A 23,764-nucleotide genomic window follows, 5' to 3' on the forward strand; every position below is an offset into this window, starting at 1 on the left:
TTAATTGGTCATAACTTTCCTAGTCTCATATTTGTATACACTACCCAGTGTAACTCCACATCATGTATGACCACAAGAGTGGGTCCTCTGATTATAAGTTATACTTATAACTAATATTATAAGTTATACTTTATGTATGTATATTCTGCCAAAATACATTCTACTATTCTGTATAAATAAAAATAAAAAATAAAAAGGCCTGACTGCAATAGCAATCCTTGGCTAGTATCTGTGAAATCAACTGTAAATAGTTTCCTACACTGATAAGAAACTTTTCTAAATGAAAAGGTTGCTCATGGGCCTACAGCATTTGAAAAAAAACAATGTGGTTTACACTGAACACCAGCTTTCCTTTTCGGAGTCTGGAATTTTGGTACATCAGGTAAAATATGACAAATATAACCAGTCCTCAGAAAAACCTTGGGCTCTGAGTCTCTAATGGGGATTCCTTTGAAACAACACATACATGTTGCTTGCTGCATTTTTGTTGCTGGGGAAATACTGTGCTTATGGGAGGGACAGAACATAAAAAAGCCAGCATAAGGTTACATATCCTTACTACATCATTATATTAAATCTCAATTATGAGAACAACTATATGCTAAATCTTATGAATTCTCCTAGTGAATGTCTAAATATGAGGGTGGTCTTGGGGACCTTTGACACAGTGGTAGCAGGGAGATTACTAGAACAACCCTCAAAATAATAGAGTTAGAGCATTATTTGGGAAAAATAAAGAGAAGGAGTGGAAAAAAACAAATTCTAGTGCCTGGGTGGCTATGGAGTTACACACTGTATGAAACAGCAGATGAGGTACTAATTTGTTGTGGTTTCCATTTATGATAACACCTTACATTTTGGGGAAAAGGGACCAAAAAACAAAACGCTAACAAATGCTTAAAATTCTATGTACCTTCCACTGATAGCATCCAGAAGTTACTCCAGTTGATGCCAAGCCATATCCTTTTCCTCCACTGCCATGAGTTAAAATCTGTCCATTCTCCACTATGCAACACTGGGCTTTCTCTGGGTCAAAAGATACTTCTTGTATGGGAAGATTCTCATCTTCTTCCTCCAATTCTCCTTGCTTCTACAAGAAAGGAAGCTGGTTCAGTATTTTGAAGTAAACCAGATCTCTATTATATTCTATGACTCTTTTATGCCCAAATATTTATTATCTACCAAATACCAGTTACTGTGTAAGGACATGTTCCTGCCAATCAAGAGGTTATTGTTCCATTAGGGGACAGAGAGACAAATGATGTAAGTATTGCAGTAAGAAAATAACAGAAGTTACATGATAGGTATAGTAGAAACATACATGTATAAGTATCTAACCATGCTTCAGAAGGAAACTTAAGCATTCAAAAGAGAGTGGCTTCTGAGTTGACTCCTGAATGATGAAAACACATTAAATGCTGGGTATGATATCACATGCCTGTAATCCCAGACATTCAGGTTCAAAGCTGCCTCTGCAATTTAGTGAGGCCTTAAGCAACTTAGCAAGACCCTGTTTTTTCTTTTTAACTTTATTTTTTTATGTTTTTAGTTGTAGTTGGACACAGTAACTTTATTTTACTTATTTACTTTTTATGTGGTGCACAATGCTAGGCGAGCGTTCAACCACTGAGCCACAACAGCCCCGAAGACCTTGTTTCACAATAAAAAATTAAATAGGGCTAGGAATGTAACTTCGTGGTAAAGCACCCAGGGTTCAATCCCCAATACCATAAAAAAAGGCATAAAGCAGATAACCAAAGAAGAGAAAGGCTCTTCAGGCAGTGTATATAGCATGTGCCAAGGCATGGAGGTGTCATAGAATTCAATGATTTAAAGTCATTGCAAGCAGAATGGAACGTTCAGAGGATAAGAATGACAGAAAACAAGCCCACAAAGAGAAGAAACAAAATCATGAAAGGCCCTATAAGTCACATTAAGTTTGAACTAGCACAAATGACTTACATAGGGATCTGTGATCAGATGAGCACTTTATCAATATCATTTTACCAGAGGTGTATATAAGGAAGGCAAAGAGAACAATCAGGGAATTGCTGCAAGAGTTCAGGTAAGAAATAGGGAGAACCTAAATTCACTCAATAAGCATTTATTAAGCGTCTACTCTTTGCTGGCCACCCTATTAGGTCCTCTGTATTTGCAGTATATAATAAGATAACAGACAAAAATTTCTGCTCTCATAGAATTTATACCTTAGAAGAAGGAGGAAAAAAACAAATCAGAAAAGGAAAAAAAATAGGTACTAAGTTCTACATTGAAACTAAAACAAGTAATATGTGACAACTATGCTATACTGATTAGGAAAGGATTCTCTGAAGAAGTAATAATTATAGTTGAAAACTGTATGACGTTTCTGAATCATATCTAGAGGACATATCCAGTTTAAAGCCCCAAGAAAGGAACAAGTTTTGTGTGTTCATGAAAAAGGAAGAAGGAAAAGTTATTCAGAGTTCCATTTAGCAAAGGGAAAAGACAAGAAGTTTTAGATTTTATGCTAAGAATAGTGAGAAATCACTGGAGTGTTTTAAACAGAGGAGCAATATGCTCTGATTCGCAATTTTAAAAAATTGTTTTGGATCCTGTGTGAAGAATGGACTATAGAGAGAAACAATGGAAGCAGGCAGACCAGATAGGAGGCTATATTGTATGATCTAGGCCAGAAATCTCAGAACCTTGAAATAGGATAATGACAGAAAAGGTAAGGAGATAGGCAAGTTCAAGTTATATTTTAAAGGGGAGCCAATAGAAGACCCTGAAGATTATATGAATTGAGGAATCAAGGATGACTACTAGGGTTTTTTAATTGAGCAACTAACTACAAGATGGGGGAACCTAGGGAAGGCACAGGATATGACAGAACTAAGAATGACAACTCTTACATACTGGGTATGAGATGACTACTAGACTATTATTCAAGCAGTGAGACTAATATAAGTTGCTATATAAGTCTAGAATTCAGGGAAAGTGCCAGAACTGGAATTAAAAATTTGAGAATCAATAGCATACGGGTCCAAATAAGTTTTCTTTGCATATGGAAAAAGAAACAAGGGCTGGGGTCATAGATCAGTGGTAGAGAACTTGACTACCATGTATGAGGCACTAGGTTTGATTCTCCGCACCACATAAAAATAAAAAATAAAGGTACTGTGTCCAACTGCAACTAAAAAAAAAAATGTTAAAAAAAAAAGAAATGAGAGTGGTAGTTGAGAAATAGAAGAGGTCATAGGACTAGGCCTCAGGATACACCAAAATTCAGATTAAATACAAGAACCACCAATAAGGGAGACTAAGAGGCCACTGAATTGAAGTAGAAGAAAAAAAAAAAGCAGAAAAACTATGAAATAATGAAAACTAAGAGAAAGACTTAGTTATGTGGAATCAACAGCTATTTATGAGGTAAAATCAGTGCAGCCTACATGGATGGGGACATTAGGAGAATCTAGAACTACCAGGAACATAGGTTTGGAAAACTAGGTGAATAATAGTACCATCACAAAAAATTGGGACAGGAAAAAAAAGGGGGGGGGGACTTTGGGGGAGACATTGGGCTAGCATTTAAATTTGGAAAGCAATGCATGAAGGTGAAAATGGTCATGAGTATGAACAAGACTGATGGAAAAGCTAAGAAATTAAATTCTGAGGAACACCAACGTTTTGGTATAAAGGCAAGGTCAAAGTGCCACCAAAGAATAGTTACTTTCAGAGGGAACCAAGAATTGGTGGAAGATATGTGCAGATTCCAAAAAAGCAGTGCTTTGGAAACAACAGTTTCCAGAGTTCAAGTAAAATGGGGATAAAGAAGCATACAATAGGTCCTCTATATTCCATATTCTGTATTCACAGTTTCAACCAATCACAGACTGAAATTTGTTTTTAAAGAAAAACTATCTATATTGAACATGGACATACTTTTTTCCTTGTTATCATTCCCTAAAAATTACAACATAATAACTATTTACATAGCATTTACATAGTAATAGGTATTAGAAATAATCTAGAGATGATTTAAAGAATCAGGAGGATATGCACAGGCTATATGCAAATACTATGTATTTCAAGGATAAAGTTGATACCATACTTGAGTATCAACTGATTTTGGCATCTTTGGAGGATCCTAAAGCCAACTTCCCATGAATACTAAGGAACAACTTTACATGTATTTTAGCAATTAACCTTATCATTGTCGTTTAATTTCAGCATATGGTTGCAATATAAACAGTTAGGTTGAAGAGATAAAAAGCAAGGAAGTGGCATAAGCTTACTACTGAAGGATAAGAAAGAAGATAAAGAAAGCTTCATGGATAAAAAATGTGATTTGGGAGGGTGGGAATGAAAGATAGGCCATTTTCTCTTTCTCCATTCTGTCTCCTTCTCCACTTGTAGAGAAGGAGATAGAATAGAGAAAGAGAAAAATGGAATAACCAATAGAGCAAGGTCCCATAGAAGACTCTGCGTCACAGATAGGTGACAGGATATTCCCTTGTGCTGTCTAAAAATAACTTTTTGAAAGAATCACTTACCTGTGATTTTATTTCTTGTTCTTTTTCCTTTATCTGAATAGCATGTTTGGCCTGAGCAATGGGAGTCTCCCACATACAATCCGACAGAAGGGAAAACAGGCGCTCGACTACCTGTTTTATTGAAGGAAAAAAGATAATGAAATTTATAAAGAGTAATTTTAAGTATTTTTAGAAAAAATGTAACTATAATATTAAGTCATGTCTAGTTTGATTATATCAATGTCTAGCAGCTATTTTTGGTGGTTATAAGTTAAATATATACTTTTAGAAAGATCACTGACACACTAGAAAGTAGGTTACATAGGCTTTATGTTGCCTTATTATATACGGACCTCTGATAAAGCTATACAACCTCACACATTTCTCTCTCTAAAGGCCCAACCTAGTAAGACACTCTACAGACTGTCCTCTCCTTTTGATATTAAAGTTATTTCTAATCCCTCTACTTGTCACACTTCATAATTTCTCTTTCTCTTCCTTAAAAGTGAAATAACAGAGAAAGCAATGTTAAAAGTGAAAGTTATGCTACTGACTAAATGACACTTTTATAACTAGAAAGGCTGTATATAAGTTTAGATTTGAAGTGAATAATGTTGCAAACATGTAAAATATTTTCTATTAACTTTAAAAATGGAAACCTGAGCCATTTGGTCATCTTCTACTCCAGATTCACAAGCTGGTAGCACAGCTTCAAGAACATGAAGTGCAAGGAGCCTTGTTCTTAAGTTACCAACTAGAGGAATACCTAGAGGAAAAAAAGATGTTTGCTTATTATCAATGTGACTTAAATTCAAAGTTAAAATGATCTCCTTGGAAAAAAATCCCTGAGACAGCTAAGCATTTATAAGTGGAATGAACTTCACTTAAACCTGTCATCACATGAATCCTGAACCCATACTATACCCATGAATGCATATAAATATCATGTACACACACACACACACACACACACACACGAAAAGCACTGTAATAACCACTCATGCCAGGCACTATACTATGTATTTCACACACTTTTACTCCATTAATCCTCATGGACCCTGACCTGTAGTCTCATTTTACTGATGAGGAAATAGGATCAGAGAATGTAATAATTTGCCAAGTAGAGGCAGAATTTTAAACATGTCTGTGAATCTCTAAAGTTTTTGTTTATTTGTACCCTCCCATTGCCTCTCCCTAGGTTCATGCCTTGACTGTTGCAAAGAGATTGCTAGAATTAATGGAGAGTAAGCAGTTTGTACTTTTCTAAAGATAGCCAAAGTAAAATAAATATATGAGTTTTATGTTTTAGGATTTTACAATATAAACTTCATCTTACTAAAGGAAAAAAAAACTGTTGTATGTTATACTAATTAAGAAAATCTATGGTGAGAATATAAACATGTAAAATAACACATATTGTAGACCATCATTATGTTATGTTATGTTTTAGCATATTTAAAACACTAAAGATAATGAAAAAGTTCTGGAAATGAAGAGTGGTGATGGTTGTAAAAAATTGCTAAGATACTTAATGTCACCGAATTGTACATTAAAATAGTCAAAATGATAAATTTTATATTATGTATATTTATCACAATTAAAAAACAAATCAGATTAGGAAAGGCCTGTCAATAATCTATGTACATAAACCAGACTTTAGACTAAGAACTAGCAATTAAACTTATTGTATAGAACTATCATAGATATCAAACATTCATAAGGCATAATCAAGGTAACTGAAATCACATCATGATAAGAGAAAATGGACAAATACAAAAAATGAGATCAGAACCTATACCAAATTATATATTAAACAGTATGTTCATCACTTATTTTTAGAATATATTACCATCTGCACAAATAAAATCAGCTTTCTAGATTAAATCCACAATTTTCTCAGGTGCCACTTTAAAAAAATATATTTATTTACTTTTTAATTGTAGATGGACACAATACTTTCACTTGATTTATTTATTTTTATGTGGTGCTGAGGATCGAACCAAGGGCCTCGCATGTGCTAGGCAAGCGCTCTGCCGCTGAGCCACAACCCCAGGCCCCTCCAGTGCCACTTTTTATTATTCATTTTCTATCATTTTTTACACTTGTAACTGGAGCTTTCTTTCAATCAAATGAGAAAGAAAAGCTCTGAAATCAAGGTTGAATGTCCAATGTTGTTAAAATCTGGTATTCTCTTAATAAAATACATGTGATATATAAAAATATTCTAAAATAGAGGCCAGGGGCACATACCTGAAGAACACTTCTGAGATGCTATATTTAGAAGCACCTCTGTCCACTTTGGGGAAGCCATTTTTGATTGAATTGCTTTTGAAGACACAACTCTTCGAAGAAAAACTAAGAAATCCCCTAGATGGAGTTCAGCTGCATGTTGTTTCCTAAGAGCAGCTGAAAATGAAGAAACAAGTTTACATCATAACCAAAAGTTAACAGGAACTAGTGATATCTAACAGAGCTTGTATTTGTATTGCACTATGCACAAATCTGATTCATAATCTAGGTTTTCAGTAAGCTAATGATTTTTGAAAATTTAAAGACTAGAATAGAGATAAGTTTAAAAACAAAAAAAAAGCCAAATGAAATATCTTTTACATCAGTGTACAAAAAGAATGAGCATGCTAGAATGTGTATACATACTTGTTTTCCCATTTTTTAAAAAGTGGTACTCTAAAAAACGATGGCTCCCTACCCAAATCTAGAGTTCTGCTAGATGGAATTTTGAGAACAATGATCTGTGAATTTGTATGAAAAAGTGTGTGTGTATGTGTGTGTGTATGTGTGTGTGTGTGGATTAGGAAGGAAGTTCACAATTTTAATTACACTTTCAAAAAAACCCTTGTTTCCCTTCCCCAACCAAATTATCACACCTTTAAAAAAAGATTTTCTGTTCTGAAATTCTACAAAGAAACACATCCCTAAGCCTTAGTCTACTTTGCCTGAGAGCAAACTCTATGTATAAGACCTTTCACACAATCTTGCCTTAAACAACCAATCTTCTCAGTTTCTCCATGGCATCAGCACAAGTCTCTCTTTTGTCACTTTGAAGCCACAGAAAACTATCTTCCCTTCCTGTATCACATCACATTTTCTTATCACACACACCTTTCACACTTTCTCAGACTGTCAAAGTTTCATACAGAGATAGAATCAAAAGTGTGCCAGAATGGCCATCTCCAAGGGATAATAAAACATGGAAAATTAAAACAATTTGAAGATAAGAATACATATAAAATATCACTTATATACATATAGTATGTATAATATGCTTTATATATATATAAAACTTTCAGGAAGATTCTGACATGCTGAATTAAAGAACTCACTGACAAGTCACTTGTCATGGAAATAGACTCCTGCCAAGGGGCATGCTATGGTGACAACAGAAGATAAGTAAACTACTCTCACGGGAAGATGCATCCAACTAATAGAAGAAATTTTGTTTTGCTGAGGTAGGTATGCAAGGCTATGACAGGAATAAAGTGCTGAGAATAATTACAGGGAAAAAAACCCCACAAACTCTTCTCTATATTTCCTCCAAATAGAACCCTGCCTCTTCTTTACCCAAATGTTAAGTGAATATTTTTTTGTATTAGTTTAAAAAATACAAAAGTATTAACCTGCCCCAGTTATCCACATATCTCACTCCAAGCTTGTCCCTATACATTCCTTCAAAATCCAGTTAAAAAGCTACCTCTTTTATGAAGACTTCTCTCTCAGCAGAGGGCCCTGGGTAAATCCCTTTATGAAGTCTGCATTCTACCTCCTACTGCCAGAAAGTATTTCTGGAATAAAACATAAGCCTGGAGACCTTAAATATAAAGCTAGTCAATAAAATCTGATGATATAGTTTGTGTTTCAGTGTCAATACTACATTTTAAATGAAGGCTATACCTTCCTTTTAATTATTTTATTTAGAAAGATTGGAGCTTATTAATATCTGGGCAGCCCGCCTCTGAATGCCTAGCCCCTGCTGACTAAAGTCAGTCTTATACCTAGTTGTCTCCATAAATACGAAAGGATCCAATGGCCTTCTGGCTAGGATAACTGAGAGAAAGGGACACAAACTCTGTCACACGCGCTAAGATTCAGTCACAAAAGAACTGTTTCTCTCTTTACTGGACATGGAAGGATCCAGTTTTATGTAGGCTTTATAGGCTAAGTAACTGCATATCTTCTTTCTTGTGCAGGACTCAGCACAGACTGGTGAGAACCTGTTTTTTAAAATTATTTTTAAAATTTTCTATTCAAATTTCTTATGACAGCAGAATGTATTACAATTCATATTACACATATAGAACACAATTCTTCATATCTCTAGTTGTATACAAAGTATATTCATACCATTTGTGTCTTCATACATGTACTTAGGGTAATGATGTTTATTGCAGCACAATTCACAATAGCTAAACTGTGGAACCAACCTAGATGCCCTTCAGTACATGAATGGATAAAGAAAATGTGGTATATATACACAATGGAATATTACTCAGCAATAAAATAGAACCTGTTACCTTAACAACCCTTTCTCCTTCACTGGATTTCAGGAAAGCAGGTGGTGGCAGGAAAACCTTGCTTTCACTTTCTCATAGCTCTTTGTGTAAGGACTATAACTGTATATCAACAGAAAAAAGGAGCTTGCCATGGTTTAGCCTTTGAAACTGAAAAACTGGTCCTTAACCTTTAATATCCTCCTACATTCTGACTTCTGAAATTTAAATATTTCTTTTGAATATCTTGTAATACACTATAATTACCTGTTTACAAGCTTGCCTCCCTCTGTACCCTGGAAAGTCCACGAGGTCAGAGCTAAGGCTTTATCATTTTGCAACCCAAGGGTATTTCCTCTTTCTATCTGCCCATAAATCAACAACAATATTAATGATTTAAATAGCATTTCTATTAAATTTCTAATATTATTTATTATCATATTCCAATATTAAAATTAATATCCACTGAGCTTTCACAATGTCCCAGACACTGCTTTACATGTATTAGGTTATTGAATCCTCACAGCAATCTTCAGAGAGATAATTAATCTTATTTGACAATTGACAGAATTGGGGAAGAGAATGGTTAACTAACTGGCTGCTTCCCTCTGTCTATCCACCTAATTTAGAAAGGACTTAAAAAAGCCAGGAACAGTGACACATACCTATAATCCTAGGTACTCAGGAGGCTGAGGAGGGAGGATCACAAGTTCACAGCCAGTCTGGAGATCTTAAAATATCTCAAAATAATATAAGGGCTGGGGCTATAGCTCCATAGTAGAGCTCTTCCTAGCATGTTTGAGACCCTGGGTTCAATCTCCAGTATAATTTGAAACAAACAAAAAAAAAGAATTTTAAGGACTCCCAGAGTTGTTATGGTAATGAGTCATGGTAGATTTACAATCATTTTTTAATAAATGACAATTTTTGACCTTTATTCCTTTAGTTATATAAATGATGTATGTCATCTATAAGTTCTTCAAAAATAGTGTTTGCTATGAAACTGTGAGTAAATAATATGTCAGCAATCAAATATGTTGAAGAATTCTGTTAGTGATTAAAGAATAGAGAAGCTAGGGGGGGAAACAATCTCTGATTTTAACCCATCACCCAATATCTAACCCCTAATTCCAAGGAACCATTTAGGGTAGGACTATGGTGAAAAAGAGTGTGTCAGGGTCAAAGGATAAGAAAATATCTGAGTCTACCTCCTCCCACCCCCAATCCCACACCATCTCCCACTAGGCAATACTTAACCTGGGGGAAATTGGTCACTAAAAATCTAGATTCTGAGCCTGGACAGCCAAGGAATGGCTAAACCTAGTGTAAGGGCAGTAGGTTGCAACAGCAGAGTGAATAGACTCTAAGGAGGTTCAATCAGAAGCTCATCTAAAACATACATATTTGGAGAGAAAAGGGGTTTATAAATGAACAAATAAAAATCTTTTCATAACCTACAATGGAAGGAAGTCTACATTCTTATCACATGCGCACAAAAAAGATTCAATTAATATTTGTTAAGTAATGACAGAGAAAAAGACTTATGATACCTCTGAAATCTTTCTTCTCGGTTTCTCCACTGGAATCAACTTTTTTTTCTTCTTCTTCTTCTTCACCCTCTTCTCCTTCCCCTTCTCCAAAAGAGGCCATAAGTAGTACACCAGTTTGGGACAATAAATTCTTCAACTGACTACAAAGTAGATCCAACAAGGATTGAACTACCTTGGGGCTTAGTTTATCAGCATAGGTCCTACAAGAAATAAAAAAATAAGTGGTAAGAACACAGAATGGCAAACATTGTGAAAAATGTGGAAAGACAAGGCTCCACGTAATACTACCAAGAAATTTTAGTACTTACCCTGTAGTGATGGCTAGAATTTGGAGCAACCTTGTACTGGCCACTTTCAAAGCTGTGCTAAGCTGGGAAACACCTGTCTTTGGCAATAACTGCAAGGGCTGTCCTAACATGGTGTCTGTGCCACATAACTGTGATAATACATTTAGCAGACCAGTGGAAATTGCCAAAGAAACATCCACGGGTTGATAATGAACGCTCAAGGCAAATACTGTAACTAAAAGGAGACGTTGTTGGGCTTCTAAAAAAAAAATGAGAGAGAGATAGTTAAGAATCTCCTTTGAAGTAAAAAAAAGCATTTATTAAAATGATTTTTTCCAAAATGTAAATACTAATATAAAATACCATTACATTTTCAAATATTTATTTTTTAATGTCAGCCTACTAATATTAAACATAAAATATAGACCGTAACTACCTACCATACCTCAGGCCAAAATGCATTCTTGCATCTTATATTTAACTTACCAATGTGATGCTTATTTGCTTGCAAGGCTCTCTCCAGGGTAGCAGACAACTGTTGATAAATCTTATGCACAGCCACCTGGATTTCAATTTGAATATTTCTCTTAGCTGCTCTGATCCCATCCTGAATTACATATAAAGATTTATGTTTTATACTCACAATAATACCTTTTTGCATCAAGAAGTAATAATGTTTATTCCAGGTCTATTCCAGGGCCCTATAGTGGTTTTCTTTTTAATTTATTCTCATTTGTTATATATGACAGCAGAAAGTATTTCAATTCATATTACACATATAGAGCACAATTTTTCATATCTCTGGTTGTACACAACATAGAGTGACACCATTCATGTCTTCATATGTGTACTTAGGGTATTGATGTCCATCTCATTCCACCATCTTTCCTACTCCCATGCCCCCTCCCTTCCCCTCCCTCCTCTTTGCCCTATCTAGAGTTTGTCTATTCCTCCCATGCTCCCCTCCCATCCTCATTGTGAATCAGCATTCTTATATCAGAGAAAACATTCGGCATTTGGTTTTTGGGAATTGGCTTACTTCACTTAGCATTATATTATCCAATTCCATCCATTTACCTGCAAATGCCATAATTTTATTCTCTTTTAATGCTGAGTAATATTCCATTGTGTATACCTTTATTTTGTTTATTTAGTTTTTTAAAAATATTTATTTTTTAATTGTAGTTGGACACAATACCTTTATTTTATGTATTTTTATGTGGTGCTAAGGATCTAACCCATGGCCGTGCACATGCGGGGCAGGTGCTCTACCACTAAGCCACAACCCCAGCCCTATTTAGTTTTTAATGTGATGCTGGGGATGGATCCCAGTGCCTCACGCATGCTAGGCAAGTGCTCTATCACTGAGCCACAACCTCAGCCCCCCTATAGTGGTTTTAAGTACTTTCAGCATATGAAAGATTTATAATAAATTGAATTTAAAAAATTTTTTTAGTTGTAGATGGACCCAATATCTTTATTTTAGTTATTTATTTTTATGTGATGCTGAGGATTGAACCCAGTGTTCCCATGCCTGCAAGGCAAGGGCTCTACCACTGAGCTACAACCCTAGCCCTAAATCAAATTTTAAATGCTTGCTAATTCTTTTTTCTTGGTGGGGAAAGGGTACCAGGGATTGAATCCGAGGGCACTTAATCACTGAGCCACAACTCCAGCCCTTTTTATTTTTCACTTAGAGCCTTTCTGAGTTGCTGAGACTAACCTCAAACTTGCAATCCTCTTGGCTCAGTTGCCTAAGTCACTGGAATTACAGGCATGCACCACAATACCTGGCAGTGCTTGCTAATTCTTGATTCTGTATAATCCTTCTCCTCTCCCATAAAGTAATTTCCCCTCTAAATATGACATAAAGATTACATTTTTAAAAACTATAAAAGGAATCAGAGAAACTAGGTAAAATAATCAGATCTAAAATGTAAACTACTGAAACCCATCTTCCCAAACTCTTAACTTCTATCTCAACTTAGGTCTAGTTGTTCATAACCCACTTGAATCAAATGTATGAAGTATGATATGTCAAGAGCTACTAATAAAAAAATAAAAAATAAATAAATAAATAAAGATTAATGAAACTGAACCGGGAAAGAACCCGAAAGTACAACAGTAATATGGCTCACTTAATCCCAAACACACTACTTAAATCAATGGGATATTTTAAAAATTTAAAAGATATTTTTAAAATCTCAATTATAAACACCACAAAGTTTACATTATTAAATTGGCTTTATAAAAAGATAATTAAAATTTGAATACACTGTTAAAGGGTCACCTACCTGATAGTGATGGAAGCGGCCACTTTCTCCTTTGGCTCCTGTGTGTCCAACAGTGCCTAAACCAAAACACCCTGCTAGAAACTGTAATCTCACAGATGTGAGCAGTGTGGACGACTGAAAGCCTGAATTCGACCTGCTTCCTACCAGTGAGATGCTGCCTTTTTCCTCCATCCCAGACAACAGAACAAGGATCTGGTGAAGTGCCTCCAAACGAAGCTTGAGGAAAAGAATATATTTTAGAGATCTTTCTTAAATTCAGACATAAAACAAATTATTTGCCATTGACAACATATTATTTAGCACAAAGAAAAGTCTGACATTTCCTAGGAATAATAATTATTTATTATTATTATTCCATTTATTATTGCTGGTTTTTTATTTAATTAAGATATCTCTAAAATCTCTATAAACACTTCAGTATAAAAGAGACTATAAGGTATAAGAGGAAGAGTAGTAGATTTGGGTGGTTGGTTGGTTATTTTGGTGCAAGGATTAAACCCAGGTTTCAAAACTTTAAGGTAGTATTATTAGAATAGGTAAAGTAGATAATAACAAGGTTAATTAGAATGACTTTCCTCAACTCAAGAATTAGAAGTGTTTCTGAATGATTTCTCTGTGGTTCTCTTGAACTTCTGCCTCTATCTTTCCTATGTTGTACTGGACTATCCACCACAATAATCAATCAGCCTATTCCACTTCTTAAAAGAAAATTTAAAACTCTATTTTGAAATAACTTTAGATTTGCAAAAGAGTTGTAAGGATGGTACACGGAATTCCTGTATATCCTTCCCCTTGCTTCCCTATTTCTAATACTCTATATAACTTTGGTACAATTGTCAGAAGTTCAAAATTAATATTGGTATAATACTATTAATTAAAGTACAGACTTTATTTAGACTTCATTCCCCTAATGCCACTTTTCTTTTCCAGAATCCAATCTGAATACCACATTACACTTGGTTGTCATGTCCTCTTAATATTCCATTAGTCTGTGACACACTTTTTTCCCCACACTTTTTTCTCCTTATTTTTTCATGAACTTGACAGTTTGGAAGTACTGTTCCTGTATCTTATAGGATAGGATGACCCTAAATTTAGCTTTCCCTCATTTTTTTTTTAATATTTATTTTTTAGTTATCGGCGGACACAACATCTTTGTTTTTGTATGTGGTGCTGAGGATCGAACCCGGGCCGCACGCATGCCAGGCGAGCGCGTTACCGCTTGAGCCACCTCCCAGCCCCTAGCTTTCCCTCATTTTTCATTCATGATTAGACCACAGTTAGGGATTTGGGGTAAGAAAACCATACAGTTAAAATGTTCTCATTTTATATTAAGGGTACATGATAGCAATAAGACTTATTTCTCCTGTTAATAATATTTGGGGAGGGGATGGATTGAACCCAGGTGTGCTCTACCACTGAGCCACATTCCCAGACCTTTTTATTTTTATTTTGAGATAGGTTCTCACTAAGTTGCTTAAAGGTAGGTGACCCTCACTAAGTTGCTGAGGCTGGCCTCAAATTTGTAATCCTTTTGCCTCAGCCTCCTGAGTTGCAGGGATTACAGGTGTGTGCCACCACATCAAGGCTTGGAGATGTTAATCTTGATTACTTAGTTAAGGAGATATCTTCCAGGTTTCTGCAATATAAAGTTATTTGTTTCTCTTCCCACACTTTTTGTTAGAAAAAAGTCACTAAGTCCAGCCCACCCTCAAGCATGGGGTTGGGGGAATTAATTTCTATCTAGTTGAGGAAGGAATATCAAGAATCTGTGGTCAGTCAAAACCACAAAAATTAATAAATATTTGTGTGAGGGGATAATTTTTGTATCTATGCAAACATTCTGTGTCTCCTTCAAATTTTCCTCACTAATTTTACCAGTTACCAGTGGATTTTGCCTATAACAATTATTATGGGGTTCTAATATAAACTAGAGGTCTAATTTAAATGGGAACAAATGGGTCAAAAATGGAAGCTATGAGTGGCAGGTCCCTATGGTCACCAGCCAATTTAACCCTAATTTCTAGGAGACCAGTGAAGACTTATGATTACAGTATCTTATTCTAGAAAATGACAACTTTAAAAAATGCACTTTTGTCCAATTCAAAGAAAATATTGGTTTTGGGTTTTTTTGTTTGTTTGTTTGTTTGTTTGTTTTTTTAAGTTAAGAAAGGATGTCAAAAGGCTCAGATGAGACATTGGGCATGGTGGGGTATACTTATAATCCCAGCAATTGGGAGGCTGAGGTACAAGAATAACAAGGTTGAGGCCAGCCTCAGCAACTTCATCAGATTCTATCTTAAATAATAAAAAAGGCTGTGAAATAGTTTAGGAATACAGTGCCCCTATGTTCAATCCCCAGTACTATTTAAAAAAGAAAAATCTCAGGTGAATGAAAGGGACAGGTAGGAATAGAAGAAGAAACGTTTTTCCTAGAAGTGTACACTTAGTGGTTCAGTAAGTTTCCAGAGTCTCTAATGAAGAGTAAATATCAAAGACTTACTTCCGCCCTTAACTGCTGTTGTTCCATTGCAATGATGGAGGCCTGAGGACTTGTAGACATACTTTCCTCTGGCTCTTTAAAACCTGGGGCATTCCCCACATCTCCACTCACAAAGCTTACAACATTTTCAATCAATGTGTGAACTCCCAAAGACTTGGTAAGGTCAAAATCAGACTCGAAGGAGTAAGAGGAGTTATACAACCAGTCTCTGCTGTGTTTCAGGCGAGCCCAAGAGTCGCTCAGGGATTCCATTTGACTATGCATAGGACCTATAAACAAACGACAAACATGCATCAATGGCACTCAAGTAAAGCATACGTTCTGAAACTAGATGAGGGCTGAGTGCTACTACCATACCAACTGGTGAGAAATGGATACTCATGTTTGAATACTTGCATGCATTAAATGAATCTGAGCAAAATGCTTTGGTTAAAAAAACAAACAAACAAACAAACAAAAACTAGAGCAATGTAAGAAAATAAAGGGAAAGCCCTATTGATGTACTAGGATTTCTAAAAGCGCTTTAGCAACACGCTGCCACAAGAAAAAGAAAGGCAGAAGCTGCTCTCAAAATGCTTAACTTAAAAGGCTCTGCAGTATTAAACCAGATCAGGAACTATGCACTTAGGACACTGCTGATAAAACCTATTTGAAACGGGATTTCATCTAATTTAACAGTATCATTGCAAAAGTTAAGACTGCACAAAATATTTACATATCTGCAATGAAACATTACCAAAAAAATGAATACAGAAGGGCAAGTAAACTTACACAACAGGGAGATATAAACATCAACCCTTTAGGTTTCGTTAACATAATTGACACTCACTAACTAGTCAAGTGCAAGTTGTGAAACTTCTATATAGAGGAAGCAAAGTTTCACAAACAAGAATACATGAGATTTACTATAACATGATACCTATATAAAACTACCAAATGGCATCATAATAGTTGCTAAATATAATACCATAGTTCTGCTAATGGGCATTTTTAAAGCTAAAATCTTTTCATTAGACATCAAAATGTTAACATGTTTGAGCACAAGAGCAACTGTCTAAGTCATATGCTAAAATTTGTTTTAAATAAATATGTACAAATGTCCAATTCTTGCACACCTTTGTCTTTAATTAATCTCAGGTACGTGAATTTTATTAATCATAATCCTTGGTTCATTAGATACTCTCATCATTGGTCCATGCATGGCCCACTTTTGTACTTATATATTTATGTATAACACTTGAGAACATAATAACTAGAAAACTAACAGTAACTTGTATCTGTTTCTTCTCCAAAAAACTTCTCCTCCTTATTTTTTTCCTTTAAGCCTAAGTTTATCATTCTCTCGCTTTTACTGTTTTGAATTTTATTTTTATGTGCTTCTAAGATGAGTATTTACTTTTAGTTGTTTTTTCCTTGCTAAAAAAAACCCTAAGGTATAATTTTATGTAATCTTTTTGGACATAATCTTTTCATTCAATAAAATATTGCTAACATTCATCCAAATTACTCTATGTAGTCAGTTTTCATCTGTTTGAACATAATATCCTATTATGTGAATATACTATATTTCTTTATTAGGAATTCACTTTTAAGCACCCAATAAAATATTTATGACAAAAATTATGTTTGTTACAATACTAGATGCAAAACTTTAGAAAGATGACTACTTAAACACATTAATGCCCAGAGAGAAAATAAACTTACACAATATTGAATGTACAATATTATTTTTGAATTACTGTACTGTCATCCGTTAAATCTTGGAACTTCAATATCAGACACAGAAAATCCTAATAGGGAGCTAATATTATGAAGCAACTATTATATATATCATAGCAGAATTATTTAGATTATTTAGACTGGAAAAGAACGTATGGTTTTACTGCCTTCTATGTTTTAGCAAGAATTCTTAAGATTAAAAAAATGTTTAATTTTCAGTTTTGCTGAACATAAAAATAACAATTAATCTGAAAATTTTTCCAAATTACATGTGTTGAAAAGTTTTTCATATAACATAGAAAGGAATAAAAATACAAACAATAATGTTAGAGGTATAATATATTAAAATATTTTTAAGTAAAGCAGAGGCTAATTAAAAAAAAAATACTTGTTTTTCACTTTTTTTAAGTTTCCCAAATTCAAAAGCAATATTTGGCCTTAGTTTACAAAGGACAGTTTGTGGTCCCTGCAATGAGGTTGTTTTATTAAGTAACAAATTTCAGAATAAAACCTTTTTTTTGTTTTCCAATATTTACAAGATACTTTTCAAAACAAAAACAATGTACAATGAGCTAACATTTGAGCTAACATTAGAACCACAGAAGTAAAAGACACCTTTTAAAGATTATCTAGTCAAGTTTTCTCAATCAAGGATACACGCTAAAAGAAACTGATCTTCTGATAACACTAATTTATTAATTCTATGAAAGACTATTTTTTATATTCTTGGGGGTTTTGTTTTTCAAGGTATTCAACTAGGAATTCAACTTAGGGGAACTCTACCAGGAGCTATGTCCTGGAACCCCCCTCCCTGGCCATTTTTGGATATAGGGTCTCACTAAGTTGCTTCCTGTCCTTGAACTTGAGATTCTCCTGCCTCAGCCTCCTGAATAGCTGGAATTATAGGCATGCACCACTGTGCCTGACTTATATTCCTATTATTAACCAACTCACTCACCCATGAAAACTCTAATTGCTTAGCTCCATAAAGATTCAATGGATCTACCAATAGTGAATTGCTTTTGTATATACCAAAACATTCTATGGAATAGCTGACTGTACCCCAAACTAAATCTTCTTTGCACTTTAAAACAGGGGTCAGCAAACTTTTTCTGTAAGAGATCAGATGTTAAACATTTTAGGCTTTGTGGGCTCACAAAGGTCTCTGCCTTAACTATTCAACTCTGCCCTTGCAATGTGAAAGCAATCACAGATAACACATAAACAAATGACTATTATATGTCCCTGGATTACAAAAACAGGTGGAAGGCCAGACTTGATCTACTAGCTATAGTTTGCCGGCCCCTAATTCAGAGAATAAAATTTATTAGGTGTATAACTCAAGTAAAACACTGTATGAATAAAATATAAGAAAGAATAGGAAAGACACCATAAAAAAGCATTAGGATAAATAAAACAATTCTCACCAAAATATTGAGTCTGACATTGAAAACACTCTGAAACACAAAAATTTAGAAGCATGGAAATGGTAAAGAATGTTAATCTTAAAAAAAGCATAATAATGTAGTAATTTACTGTTTTATCTGAATATAGAAAATATTATATCTGAAAGCATATCAAAAGCTTCTACACAGTAATTGAGACTAAGCCCAATTCTTACTTAATATTAATTCAGAGTCTACATGAAAATATAAGGTCCAACAAGAAATTTTTTAGATTGTTTACTTGTCCTTACAACTTTGGTTCTTAAATGGAATTTTCAAAATGAACATGGCAGAGCTGCAATACATACTTTATAAATCATAAAATATGTAGGCAAGCTAAAAGGGGAAAAAAATTAAACATGCCATCATGTACTTGCTTGAAGATCTTCTTTTTTCTGGGGCTCAACTGGCCAAAAAGGAGTAAATACACTACCATACAAGAATCAGAAAACAAAAGGAGAAATTTGATACAGGAGATAATATTTACATTTGCTCTTCTTTAGATAATCTAATTTGAAATGCACAGATAAAACAGCATTTCACCCATAAATGTTTTTACCATGAAACACGCATGTTGATAAACATTTCTAGTATTTTTTCAGCAATAAAATCTTAACACTATTATATTTATATATTTAAAGACCTGGGGGAAAATCAAACCATACTTTAACTTAGAAGATTTCTAATAATGTTTAAATTATTGCTTTGATATCCCAGCATTTTTCATTTCACAGCTTCAGCTTAAGTAAGAAAACTAAAATCAAATATCTGTATAAAGGTACTGTCTTTCTATGAAGAAGCAACTCAGTTTTGCTCAACAGCAGTAATTCTCTTAAGTATTTATTAGATTACCAAATACCAACAAATTTGTCAAATTTTTTCAATAACGTTGATAGCTTTTATGAAAATTAAATTGTCCTCATTGGTCTGAAACTCCTGGGCTTCAAGCCATCCTCCTGTCTCAGATAGCTGGAACTATGGGCACCTGGCCTAGAATTTAGTGTTGATGCCTCTAAAAAGCTGATCAAGGTCATCAAGCTGAAAGTATTTGCTCACATTGCTCTGCTGCTTTCTACCACATTTGCTTTCTTGGATGATAAGCTAGCTGGAGTAAGAGGTAAAAAAGGAGGTAATCTTGGATTAATAACACAAATTTTAGTATCCCCAATGCAAAATACTGAGAATGTCCATATATCCTTTCAAGGAGTTTTTTAGAGGCATGATAAGAGCAGCTGAAAACATTCATATAAGCACTGTCATTTATACACCCATTGAATTTCAGTAAACAACATACAATTAAACCTTGTCATCTCTCTCCTATTCCTTTTATCAGTCTTTTAGTTAAGTTGGGACCACTGAAATTAATAAATACAGAAGTTATGTGAAGAAAAAATTGTACATTTCTTCCTCAAAATATTGAAAGAATTCTCACTTGGTCAGTTATCTGTCCTTCATGGCTCACATAAGAATTAGAACACCTAACAATTTGGCCCAAGTTTTAAGACTTGGCAGGTTCATTTGCTCAAAGAAAAATAGAATGATTTATTTTACCACCATTTAAAGCAAAACAAACAAACAAACAAGAAAAACACAAAATCAAAAACAAAGTACTGTGGCCAAAGGGCAATCATTAAATATACAAGATTTTAAAAATTCCTTTGAAAGTATAGCCTTCTAAATGTATTTTCAATGTTTTTTTAAAAGAAAAAAAAATTCATTATAGGGCTGGGGTTGTAGCTCAGTGGTGGAGTACTTGCTTAGCATGTGTGAAGCGCTGGGTTCAATTCTCAGCATCACATATAATAAATAAATAAAATAAAGGTCTTCAATAACAACAAAAAAAATTTGAGGCTGGAGATATGGCTCAAGTGGTAGCGCGCTTGCCTGGCATGCATGAGGCACTGGGTTCGATCCTCAGCACAACATAAAAATAAAATAAATATATTGTGTTCATCTAAAACTAAAAAACAAACATTAAAAAAAAGAAATTCATTATAATAAGAAAAAGAAAGGTACAGTGTACATTTTCATTGTTTAATCTATAAATTCTAGGGTTCTATAAAATTAAAAAGTAACTATTTTTATTAACCTTCCTAAAATAGCGCTTCTACTTTTACCTGTCCTTAGATAAAAATCATCAGCAAAATTTTTCTGGAGGAATATTAAAATGGGATGATTATTACAATAAATTGGTATTACATTAAGTGATACAGTGAAAATATACAGTTTGCCTCTCCATTATAACTTTCTAAATGGGTATTTAAGAGAAACAAAACAAAACCTTTCCATGAGGTCCTCTATTTGCTTTTCTGTTTTCAGCAAAATAAAATCAAATTCCAACAGGTTAATAGGTACTAATACCACCTTGAGCTTTGTGAAGAAGATGGACTTAATTAAATGAATTAATGAAATTAATGACTTAATTTATGTATATGTATTTAGAACTACAATGAGGTTATACCTAGTTTTAGGATAATTGTTCAGAGATGTGAACAGACAGAAACTCTAGGACAGTAGTTTAAAATGTTATATTCCCTCCTCCTAAGTTATCCACACTCAAATTACTTAGGCTACTCTGAAGATAAAGATGCCACTTTGCAGGGCCTGGGGCTATAGCTCAGAGGCAGAGCACTTGCCTAGCACAAGTGAAGCACTGGGTTCAATCCTCAGCAGTGCTACATAAAATTTTTTTTAAAAATAATAGTATTTTACAACAAAAGACATTTTTTAAAAAGATGCCACTTTGCTTATTCAAAAGATATCATGTTGCTACATGCCAATACGGTTAACAGGGATTAAATCTCAAATTTATATTTCCATAATCATTATAAAGGTTCAAGAACAAAGAATAATTGTAGCCCATAGACTTCTACTTATTGGTATAAATACGATTAACAGGGCACTCTTATTAAATTACAGGTTAGATCCCTTATGGTAGTTAGCAAGTCTGCAACCATTTTCTCTCTACTATCAAATGGTATGCATTTATAACTAACATGGAATTTTTAGCAACAGTCACCTGAGCTAAACAAAATTAGAAAAGATTGTTTCAAAAATTTAATTCCCAAATCAAGTGAACTGTCAATTTTCATAGTTAAAAAAATAATAAAGTGGGTATTGTACGTTACATTAATATAATTTCTCTGTTATTAAAAATACTTTGTGGGCTGGGATTGTGACTCAGCAGTAGAGCGCTCGCCTAGCACAGGCAAGACCCGGGTTCGATCCTCAGCACCACATAAAAATAGAGGCATTGTGTTGTGTCCATCTACATCTAAAAAATAAATAAATAAATATTAAAATTTTTTTAAAAAATACTTTGTGATCTTTTTTAGAAACCCAGGAGCTTTAATATGTTACAATCTCAAAAAGACTAGCACCAGCTTTGGTTCATACTATTCCTAACATTTTAGAAAAATCATTCTCTGAATTATAGTTGGAATTAAATATAAAATATTGCCCAATTTTAGTCTACAGAAGTAACATCTCTTCTTCTAAGTTACATATACAAAAGAGAAGAAAATCATTAGTTTCTTTCCCTCATTCCTCAGTTTTCCTTCATTTCTCTTTTACTTTTTTCCCCCCTCCCCCCACCACTATGGGGAAGAAACCTAACAATGTGCCAGGGAAGCTATCAAGAAGATTTCATTTTGAAACACAAATTATTTAATATCATGGAAAACATGTTTTCTTCATAAGCTTTTAGAAAACTGCCACCTGTGGCAAATTTTAACATTTCACATTTTCACAACCACAGTATAAACAATTTTAAGTAAGAGCCCTAGCTAACAGAAAATAATACTTAAGAGAGTTTTTAGTTATCCTCAGATTTATATTATCTAAAACTCTGATCTTTTGCTCTATTTGCATATATGAGTTAACAATGTCATCAAGATAAGAATTTCTTCTTGATAACACTAAAAGTTGTTCCTTGTGGTAAAGTTACTTTCTTTTTTTTGAATCATCAGTTAATCTATTACATGCTTTATATTAAGAAGCCAAAAGGGGAAAAAAAACTAGAAACTTTCTGTTTGCATTGTGAAAGGAGCAAAGAGTAGTCCTGTAACACCATTTAAATTACAGCAATACTGAACAAATTATATTGTTCTATCATGTGCAAGTATGAATATGTAACAACAAATGCCACTATTATGTACAATTATAATGAACCAATAAAAATATTAAAAATTAAGCTATAAAAACTCTATCACTAAGTTAAAACATGTGAAATTATGTACATAATATCCTCTCCCTGCAATGGAATGCTGTTTTTGGAATTCCTAAGGACTTTTTAAAAGTGCATTTTTTTTTTTTGCAAAGTGCATGAAGATGTTAGAAGGGCATATATTTAAAGAAAATGGTCTTCATTTTAACTCTTCTGAAAAAATGATTCTAAATTATTTTTTGGCAATTACATTTCAAGGACAATTAAATCTAAATACATCAGATATAAAAACAGCCATCTACTTTAATCAGATTTTAATGGTTTTTTCTTAATGCTTACCTCTTTTTCTATGAGATGATGCCAAATCCAAATCAACATTTCGTCTGCCACTCTATTAGAAATAAAAAATAAATATATTTTAGGTGTGAAAGGCATTTTAAGATTTAATAAATTACAAGAATAATACATATGTATGTGTTACACCTACATATATAATTATAGCAATGTTCAATTATTCACGAATCAAGTCAGACTAACAGAAGGTCTCTAAATACCCACCATAATCAGCTGTAAGAAAGCACAAGCACATAATATCTCAGATATTAACTCAAAAAAAATCAAGGTGCATATTAATTAGCAGAAGTTTTTCCTGTTGTTACAGTTTTTTGGAATCTTTGTCTTTCCTCTTTCAGTCATTATATCATCTTATTAATACTCTCTAGTTACCTAAAGTCCCTACAGCAAAACCTTTTTATAAAATTATACTTTCCTTTCCTTTCTTT

At 33.9% G+C, this 23,764-nt stretch overlaps 1 protein-coding gene across 5 annotated transcripts in view; it reads right to left on the reverse strand.

Annotated features, from left to right (window-relative positions):
• The window catches only part of Herc1 (HECT and RLD domain containing E3 ubiquitin protein ligase family member 1), a 192,285-nt gene that overhangs the window by 63,206 nt on the left and 105,315 nt on the right, over positions 1 to 23,764 (reverse strand). For 4 of the 5 annotated variants that reach the window (XM_071608369.1, XM_071608368.1, XM_071608366.1 and 1 more), the window contains exons 25-34: positions 23,322 to 23,373; positions 15,654 to 15,922; positions 13,151 to 13,366; positions 11,343 to 11,463; positions 10,878 to 11,115; positions 10,570 to 10,769; positions 6,765 to 6,920; positions 5,159 to 5,280; positions 4,536 to 4,646; positions 914 to 1,090 (exon numbers count right to left, since the gene is read on the reverse strand). In XM_071608369.1, coding sequence (XP_071464470.1) covers positions 914 to 1,090; positions 4,536 to 4,646; positions 5,159 to 5,280; positions 6,765 to 6,920; positions 10,570 to 10,769; positions 10,878 to 11,115; positions 11,343 to 11,463; positions 13,151 to 13,366; positions 15,654 to 15,922; positions 23,322 to 23,373 — 1,662 coding nt within the window. The remainder of the gene's footprint in view (positions 1 to 913; positions 1,091 to 4,535; positions 4,647 to 5,158; positions 5,281 to 6,764; positions 6,921 to 10,569; positions 10,770 to 10,877; positions 11,116 to 11,342; positions 11,464 to 13,150; positions 13,367 to 15,653; positions 15,923 to 23,321; positions 23,374 to 23,764) is intronic. The other variant, XM_071608367.1, reaches the window with a different exon arrangement.

Source organism: Marmota flaviventris, chromosome 2, assembly GCF_047511675.1.
Source record: "Marmota flaviventris isolate mMarFla1 chromosome 2, mMarFla1.hap1, whole genome shotgun sequence".
Lineage (NCBI taxonomy): Eukaryota > Metazoa > Chordata > Mammalia > Rodentia > Sciuridae > Marmota > Marmota flaviventris.